The sequence below is a fragment of the Hipposideros armiger genome, unplaced genomic scaffold, assembly GCF_001890085.2.
Source record: "Hipposideros armiger isolate ML-2016 unplaced genomic scaffold, ASM189008v1 scaffold_210, whole genome shotgun sequence".
Taxonomy (NCBI): Eukaryota; Metazoa; Chordata; class Mammalia; order Chiroptera; family Hipposideridae; genus Hipposideros; species Hipposideros armiger.
In genome coordinates, this window is record NW_017731560.1 from 693,338 (window position 1) to 702,825 (window position 9,488).

Here is a 9,488-nt window from a genome sequence, read left to right on the forward strand (position 1 = left end):
GGGAAGAGCACAATGATGGTGCCAAATTGGGCCAGTGAAGCAACGTCCTCCACAACTAGACTGAAGAACAAAACGACAGCAACTTGTCTGTTCCCCTTCCCTCAATTCCCCAGAGCTGTTCCCATCCCCCTAACTCCCCAATAAAAATCTTTAAAAAAATTAGCTGGGGCAAAACCACGCTCAGATAATAGGAAGTTGATTTTATTATTTTTCCCCATCTAATTTTATTTTATATGATTGTCTTTATTGTAGAGTAAGGAAAAGAAAGAAGAGAAAGTTTCTGAGAGAGCAAGGGAAGTAAAAGGAATCCATAGACCCAGTGCTTTAGCTTGAAAGAAACCATAGGGTCCTTCGTTTCTGTGTGACTTTGAGAGGATTTCAGTTTTTTCCAGTAGTTTAGCAAGTATTTATTGAGTGCGTATTGTGTGCTTTGTATCATGCTGGACACTATTGGGAGGGTGATTAAAAGAAGTATAAAATATTCTTTCTAGCCCTGGTGCACCTATATACTGGTAGCACGGTGAGCCAATACTGAGAGTCTGAAATTCTGTGAACTAATAGTGTGTGTGTGTATGTGTGTGTGTGCCTTTGAATGAATACTATATATAAAATGAGCCCATAGTCTGGGGTGAGAGAATAGAAAAGATAGCCTGATAATGGCCTCTCCAAATATGTGTGTAAGAGATCTAGAAGACTTAAAAAAATGAAATGCCAAAGTTTGGTGTGGAGAAATCTTCTTTAGATAAAAAATTTTCATTCAACAAATGCAGTTATATTGAAATGGAGATAGCTGAGGGCCACTGTCACAGCCCATGGCAGAGAGGACACAGAAGCATCACAAAAGGGATTTAAGTCTCAGATTACAATGACATAACTTTGGAGTGTGAAAGACACACCAAATATTCACATGGTCCACCTGAAGATTGAGACTGAGGAAAGCCAACTCTTATTTTTGATCTAGTAGAAATGAGAAGTGCTCAAAGATGACTAGTTAGTTAGGGTGACATTTTGAGGTAGCTTTGCATTTTGAGAAGGACTGATTTTGTGGTGATTGCTTAGGTTTTCTTGATATCTATGTTATCTAGAAGTTGTACAAAATCTTACAGCTAGATTCTAGGTCTAGTGTAAAGATTTGATGAGGTGTTTTCCTTAAATGGAGTACAATAATTCCCTTACAACAGGAAATGGAAGTGAGTACTATTTGACTAATAGTGAAAAAAGTATCATGGTAGTTGGTAGAAGAGCTAAGCCGAACTCATGGTATGAAAATGTAAATGAGAGATCAAAACTTTTGCGTTTGCCTATCTCATTGTTGGAATTGGTTACCTTTGGTCCTTTCAAGTGCTTTTGTGTTATTCTCACTTTTAAGTAGGGACTAGTTTATTCCCATTTTGCAGATGACATAGTAAATGGACATAGTGAGGTGTCTGAGATGGTTGAGAAGTGGGGGCTGAAGATACTCTCCAAGTTTTACCCCACCATTTAGGCTGTGGGTAGCAGAGCGTATCACACTTCAAGGGTGTTGCTGCTGTGTAATTAGATGATCCCAAATGGATTTTGGCAGTTTTTAAACATCTAATTGAATGGGTAGGGATTCCACAATAGTGAGGAGATTGAAAAGGGTGTGCTTTGGGTTGACAAGGGTTTGGATGGTAATGCTCACCAAAGAACAACTCCATGGAGGTCGCAAGCCCTGGCCACACCATTGAGATGAATGTCTAGCCTCCCAAGGTGACTGACTACTTTGGAGGTAACTACATTCATTTGAATGAATATGCTCTCATGTGTTTAACAGATAGTCAGCCTTTCTTTGTATCCAGTCTCATAAATGTTTATAGGCAAGGTTAATAAACATTGAGGCACCCAAGGAGTCTATGAAGGTATCCATGCTAGAGCTGTGTGCAGGTGACTGTGTAGCCTTCTCAGTAAGTACAGGAATCAATGTATCTGGGAACAGGAGGAAATGCCCCTCGTGAGACTGATTCCTTGGGGTAGAACCAATGGAAATATTTGGATAGGAAAAACAACAGCAACAACAAAAAAACAACAGGAACTAGAAAACGTGCTAGAATAGATTGTCAGGCAGAAGGTTGGGATGAACAGTGGAAAAGGGTCCCTTCTGCCTTTCCGTTGCCCAGCAGATTATTTACAGTTGATTTCATGTGTGTGTGTATGTTTGTGTGTGGTGGTAGGGGAACCTATTTCGCATGAAGGGAAGCCAAGTAAAGTGATTGGGACATGTATGGTAGGGAAAGATGAGGGGATGTAGACACTGGCGGGTGGGGATACGGAGGAGAAGATTAGAATAACCTTATAGTGGAAATTCGTAAATTAGAATCATTTACATTGGGATAACTTCCTCATCAGGAGGTGAGGTTTGGCATATGTAATTAAGTAGGGGAAACAGGAATGTTAGTCTGTTGAATACACGTGGAGGGAGGCAGAGCAATAGGAGGGTAAGATTTATGGTAGGGGTTCTATATCTAAAAGCCAGGTAAAGTTATCCTTGTTGGGTATGTGTACACTTTACTATTGAAAACAGTGATTTTGAGATGTTTAGATCTTTCTTTAAAGGCACTGTGGTGGCTGGCCTTTTCATGGCCTTAAAGTCATGGCCTTTTCACTTTAGCCCTAGGATCTCAATGTCAGTGGTCTCTCGGATCTTCTTGGGAGTGTCTTAGATGCTGTTTTTCCCAAAGTGGGGTAATGGGGTAGCCTCTCCTTTGCTTCTGTGAAGTTTGAATGAATGCTTCTCTTATTGGAGCTTTACCCAGAGCTCTGAATTTCTACTGGTGCAATAGATCCCAAAGATGGTTTTCTTTATTCATTAGTCATCACTGACCCAGCCCTCCTTCTTAAACTGTCTACTGGCCACACCCATCCTCTTGAGGACAGATTCAGGGTCAGGCTTCAAGATGAATATTTTTCAGCTCTTTCATTTTTTAAAGTCATAATTGCTTCCAGGTCACCAGGCAATGTGAACCAAAGAAGCTTGGGAGAGTGCTACCAAATTTAGTTTAACTGAGACCTTAATCTTGAGTTTCTAATTTACTGTCTTGATGGTCGAGTCCAACCATGAAGAAATGGGCAGGCTTCATACTTTGTTATGTTGTTCATGATTCTGGGGAACTTGTCCTCTGGACGAGCACCCTGTCTGGTTATTTTCAAGGTTAACTTTTTAAACAATGCCTACCTTGATAAAAAAAATGCCTACCTATTTTTCAGATAGATGCTGTATTCCCTCCTTTCCTGTCTTTCTCTTCCTCATATGCATAATGAGAATACTTTTGCTTGTAGTTGTTGTGAAATCTGCTTGTTTGGGCATCTTCATTTCAAAACAAAACCAAAAAATTCTACCCAGTTTGTAAAATCTTTTTTTTTTTTTGGTTTTCGTGCTGCCTGTCCCCTATTACCAACTCCCCTCAACTCTGACTTGGGTTATAATTTGATGTTCTTCCCCTTTTGATAGCTTATTCTCTCTAAACTTTTCTAAAATGTCTGTCTTCAGTGCTTCCCCGTAGTGTTTCAGTTTGGCCCATGATGGTGAAATATTTCAGGTTCCCCTATTGCATTTTTTTCCCCTTTTGGTTGTTATATCCTATGAGCTTCTCTTTTATGCCTTTCATGGCTGCCCTTGACTTCTAGGGTTGTTTTTTTAGTTTTTGTTGTTTTTTTGGTTGTTGTTTTTTTTTTTTTTGGTGGGGGGAACATCTGTGCTTCATTATGGTTTCTCCTCTACTACCTGTTCTCCCTTAGCTTAGCTGCTATTTTCACTATTTTAAAGTTGTTGTTCACCGGTTAGTCCAATTTTGTTTTGGTTTCCCATGTTTTGTAGTGCGGTGATTATGTCTGGCTACCAACTCTGCTGCCTGCTTGTTGGATTCATTCCGCAGAATCTTGGTCAGTCCTTCTACTTACGTATACATGTGCCTCCTAAATCGAAAAGTTTTATTTATTTTTTCATCCACATTTATCACTTTGCCATGGTGGCGCATGTGCTCTCCTTTGTTCTCACCATGAATTGGATGTATCTTTTGAGTTGTTCTCCCCAAAGTGGGGATAGCTCACAGTGGTCCCATTGCCTTCTAGGCAGTGACCAGCATTTGATTCTGGGGCTGTGCAGCTGTTCATTTCTTAACAATTACATGGTTGTGACATCTGGGAAAATCCTTTGAGGTATTTCATATCCTTGTGCCTGTGCTTCCTGGGTCACATGGGATTACCAGGTTTCTTCCAAGTTCCTTTTAGGAACTTTGCCTTTTGCCTTTGATGTGATGGTTCCCACCAGAGAGGGAGCAAAAGTAAGCGATTGGGAACGCACAGCACACGTGAGTGTGGGTGCTGCGAGTGAAAGCAAGTGGTATACAATTGTGTACACCAGTGGAACCTACCAAGTGTGGCGTGTCCGCAAAGTTTTTCTTTTTTGCTCACCTCTCCCGATAAGTAATGCATAGTTGATTGGTTAGTAATTTGACTGGACATGATAATCACAAAACAAAACCCTAGGCCTACTGGATCAGAATCTCCCGGGCTAGGACATGTGACTCTCAACAAGCTCCTCAGTGATCCTGGCTTGGGAAATATTGGTGTCTCTTGGCCACCTTGACTCCTCCCATCCTATGTGGGCATTGACACCATCAGTGCCTCTTCAGAAGTTCCTTTTGCTTACTCTGGCTCAGGAGGACCCATCTTGCCTTCTTGTGTGGACCACTTATCCTGATGCTTTCCTGCCTGTGCTTTCTATCCTTCCCTTCCCCTCCTCAGCAAAGGCTACTGTAAATTAGCAGCAGTGGGCTTCACATAGGAAGGGATGCTCCTCTGATGAAAATCATAATTGAAGAGTAGGAGGCCCAGATTTAAGCAGATGATCCAACTTTGGGATCTTGTGAAAACTGAGTGCCCAGTATCAGTTTTGCTTTCTAGGTAGTCATAAAATGTGTATCGTGTGGTAATTATTTTGGTTTTTACTTGGTTTTCTTTTCGTAATTGTTACTAGCTTGGGTTTTGGGGGTAGTCTAAAAACTCCTCTGTCTAGGTGATGATCATTTTATATGTTGTTCTGTTTCCAAATGTCAGGATCCTCCCCCCCTTTGATTTCTGTCCCAGGCCCTACAGACTACTAATCCCCTCTAAACAGAACAAAAATAAACCTAAGAGTGAAAAAGCCCGTGGTGACTGACTTATATCTTCTGCCTACAAATATTCAGGTAGACACTATAATTTGTACTAGGTATTGAAATTCATTTTATGGCAAGAACGGCCCCTTGCATGACCTGAGTCTTTTAATGCTTCATAGAGAGAATAGATGGAAAAAAAAATACCTGGAGTATCAGCCAACAGGCTGAGCTGTTGTTTCCTAAGCTTAGATATTCCAAGATATTCTAAGAAATAGTCAAAACTTGGTTAATCAGGATGTTCAGGGAATGGGATCCTGCTGAAATGATATGAAGCAGTCAATCCATTTGTCATATTCTGTGTTGAAATCTTTCTAAAATTATGTGTTAGCCCACATAACTGTCTTAGTAATATTAAAGATAATTTTCAGAAAAAGGTAAAATCATGAGTTGTACAGATATAAAAATGAACACGTGTTAAAGATTTTATTTTACTCATTAATCAACAAGGGAACCAGACAGATGTTATAGCCAGTTGAAAGAAAAAGTCCAAAAGCACAAATTTATATGGAGCAAGGGAATTGAGTTGCAAATGGAGGCAAAACTGGTTTTTCCACAGTGGGCAGGGAAGTCAATCCAAACTATGGGACAAGACAGAGTTTGCATCCCCATCAGTTACCTGCAATTTATAGAGGTGCAAAATAGCTTAAAGACAATGAACCAGGCTAGGATCAGGCAACTCTGAAGGGTGTACTATAGACAATGTATAGTTTTTTTTTAATTGAAGTACATTTTTTTTCCTATAGTAAGTAAGTATGCATGGTGGACACTTTTGTTTTGGTTGATTATACTTCTTGTAATTTCTCAGGGTCATCACCTCAATTCTCATCCAGGATTCAGTTCCATACAATGTGCATTTACTGAGTACTGACTATATGTGAGACATTGCAGAGGAACTAGAGACAAAAAAGACGGTGTTTCTTACCTTAAGTAGCTGATCGTCTGGTGGGAGAGACAGACATGCCACATCCCCAGCTAACCACACTGGTGGAGAATAAGAATCCGGGCCGGGCTGTGGTAGAGACAGGAATGAAATGTTTCAGAAAACCAGAGAGGGAGGAGGTAACTGACTAGGGGCGGGGGCTGGGGAGAAGACGTGATGACATTTAAGCTAGTCCTTGAGGGTGACAGAGAGGGGGAAAAGGGGAACAGGAGCGAACATTTCAGGGTGAGGAGACATCAAAGTCCTGAAACTGGATGGTCTGTTCAGGGAAGGGTCGGGATGGCAAGGGCAGCAGGAGAATGGAAGGATGTGGCAGCAGAAGAAACTAGAGAGGAGGTTTCAGGCCAAGTCATGGAGGGCCCGAATGCGGTGCTAAGAAACACAGGCTTGATTCTGAAGACGGAGGAAAGCTATTGAAAGCTTTGAGGAGGGAGGGGATGTTGGGATCGAACTGGTGCTTTAGAAGATGAACTGACCATAGAATCAACAGATTGGAGGCCGGGGGACCAGTTAAGATGCTATTGTAATATTATGGGTGAGCAATGATGAGGGCCTGCATCAGGATGGAGGTAGAAGGAGAGGACAGAGATGGCATTATTAAGGCTTGACTCCTGATTGGATGCAGGCAATGGGAGAGAGAAGGAGGTGGAAACAATGACAATGCTGAAATTTCCAGACTAGGGGATAGTGGTGCTATTAACTAAGATAGGAAACACACTGGGCATTGGGGGCGGGGAGTAGGTTTATGGAAACAGATAATGAGTTCAGTTTGAGACACATTGAGTTTGAGGGGCTCAGTGAACATCCAATTAAGAGCAAGTTGCTGGCAGTTGGAAATTCTGGTCTGGGTCTAAGGAGAGAGGTCAGGGCTACACATACAAATTTGGGCATCATCAATGCATGAAAGGGGGGTGAGTTGAAACTGTGGGATCTCTTGAGCTGAGAGAGAATAAGGGGCAGGGCTGACATACCAAGAGAGGGAGGGTGGTGGAGAACCAGCGAGAGCCACACTGACTAGAGAGACAAAGAGACAGAGAAGGAGGGCGAGAGAAACAGAGAGAACCAGAAAGACAAGAGAGGGAGATAAGGCTGAGGTGTGAGGAAGGAGAATGGTGGGGGGGGGGAGGACGAGAGTGGAGCCTGATGGGAAAAAGGAGAAAGTGAGATAGAGGAGGGAAAGGACTTGGGCAAGAGAGGTTGGAAAGGGGAGAAAGTTGGAGGAAAGGGAACTGTGCTAGAGAGAGACAGCTGGGAGAATCGGGGGTGTGAGGATAGGGAGAGAAAGAGTAAGGGAAGGAGAAGAGATTGGAGAGGGTGACAGAAACAAGGAGAGACTGAATATGATGAGGGACAGGTTTCTGGGGCAGGTGGAGGGAGAGAAGGACCCTAGAGAAGCCAGCAGGCACTGGGTCAGGAAAGGGGCAAGTACAAGGAAAGGGGCGAGGGCCACAATCACCTATGCTGCAGAGATAGGGAGTAGGGTGAGGATGGAAGAGAGAATAGGGGTATGTGGCTCTGCTCACCCCTCACTGCCTCTCCCTCTTTGCTCACTCTGTCTGTGCCATGCTGACCTCCTGTCTCTTCCTTGATCTTAGCAGGCAGCCTCCTGCCTTAGAACCTTTGCATTGTAGGTTGTTGCCTCTGCCTGGAATGCTCGTCACCCAAATATCCACATAGCTTACACCTTTGCTTCCTTGCAAGATGTTGAAATGTCTCCTCAGCAAGACCTACCCTGATCACCCACTTTCGAACTGTAGCGCATTCTGCCCCCCTACCCCAACCATCACCATGACCCTTAGCCTGTGTGTTATACCACCTTCGAACATACTATAAACAGAATCATTTAATGGGTTGATTGTCCGTCTCATCCCACTAGAATATAAGCTCCTTGAAGATAGGGTTTTGTTTTGTTAATTGTTGAATCCCAGTACCTAGGACAATGCTGGCACATAGTAGGAGCTCAATAAATATTTGTTGAATGAATAGTGATATTGTGAGGAATATGGACAATCTCTGAAAGTTGTTCAAAGGATAAATAAACAAATCCCTGATGTAACTTTTTTTTATTGTAATTTTCTTCTTTGGAAACTGGAGAACAGCATAAACTTCTGATCATTGTAGGGTTCTGTTCAGTTGAGCCTTGATGAATAAAGCTTTTAGCTAGTAAATTAACTCAAGAGTGTAAGGGTCTCAAGACAGGCTCATTAGAGAAATCTTTTTTTTTCCTTTCTGCCTCATTTTCTCTAGAAGGTGAATTGGCTGTGTAGTGGTTGTCAACAGCAAGAGCTGGACATTGGCTGGTGAAGGGGGTGGTAGGTCATGGGGATGACAGGCTGATAAGAAGAGACAAGGACAGAAATATGTGGTTCTTGATGAAACACCATTTTGTGCTTCTTTATGGTCAGAGTACAAGGAGTATTGCATCTGATTTGGAGGAAGCTTTAAAAGAGGTTAGGTATAAGCATCATGTCTATAATATATAGCTCGCAACTTGAAGCCAGAAGAGAGTTATTTTTGAAGGGCTTATAAAGAAAGTGTGTGCTTCCTCTGGAGAGCTTAAATTGGCTACGTCACTCAAATACTCCAGTACCCATGGACTAGAGTTGACGAGGAAAAGATCCCCAGTAGTCTTTCAATGCACTGTTCACATATGAGAAAGACCCTATAATTGTAGTTGGTTAGGCTGAATGTCTGTAGAAAAATATACTGTCATCTCATTTGTCTGAAATAGATTGAATTTCCTCAAACACTCAAGCATATCTGTCTTTACAATCATTTAAAAATCACTCTAGGTGATTAACAGCGTCTTCATTTCCATCCTGAAACCTATGGATTCCTGGAAAGCTGGTGTTCCCTCATCCCCATTTGGCCCTTAATTTCCCAGAGTGGGCTGGCTTGTGAGAGAGACTGCTTTAACATTTTGGTGTTATAACTACCTTTATTTAAGTGTTTCTTTGTTAAAGGTGGTTAAAGCAGCTGTCCCTGTTATGAGTTTTGATTTTTTGGGGTTGTTTTTCCTCAGGGGGAGTGGCCACAGCAGGTCCTATCTGGTGGTGAGTGGCTGTCATGATCTCTACAGCACCGCTCTACAGCGGCGTGCACAACTGGCCCAGTTCTGACCGGATTCACATGTGTGGAATCAACGAGGAGAGGTGAGGAGACTTCCAGTGAGTGGTACCTACTCACCAGAGGTATAGCCACAGCAGGGTCTGGGGAGGGGGTTGTTGTTCATTTCTAATTTTCCTGAGATGTGAGGGGGCTATGAATGTGTGAGTGGCCTTCTCTGCTTTGCCATCTGTGTTCAGATGAAGGTGAGGAGGTAAACAGATGACCTTTCACCAACCAGTTTTTGTCTACTCATTAAGAACTGT

At 42.4% G+C, this 9,488-nt stretch overlaps 1 protein-coding gene across 5 annotated transcripts in view; it reads left to right on the forward strand.

Annotated features, from left to right (window-relative positions):
- BCORL1 (BCL6 corepressor like 1) overlaps positions 1–9,488 on the forward strand; it is a 63,680-nt gene that overhangs the window by 10,170 nt on the left and 44,022 nt on the right. For all 5 annotated transcript variants that reach the window (XM_019653923.1, XM_019653925.1, XM_019653922.1 and 2 more), the window contains one exon: positions 9,140–9,269. In XM_019653923.1, the coding sequence (XP_019509468.1) occupies positions 9,184–9,269 (86 nt within the window). In that variant the 5' untranslated portion in view covers positions 9,140–9,183. The remainder of the gene's footprint in view (positions 1–9,139; positions 9,270–9,488) is intronic.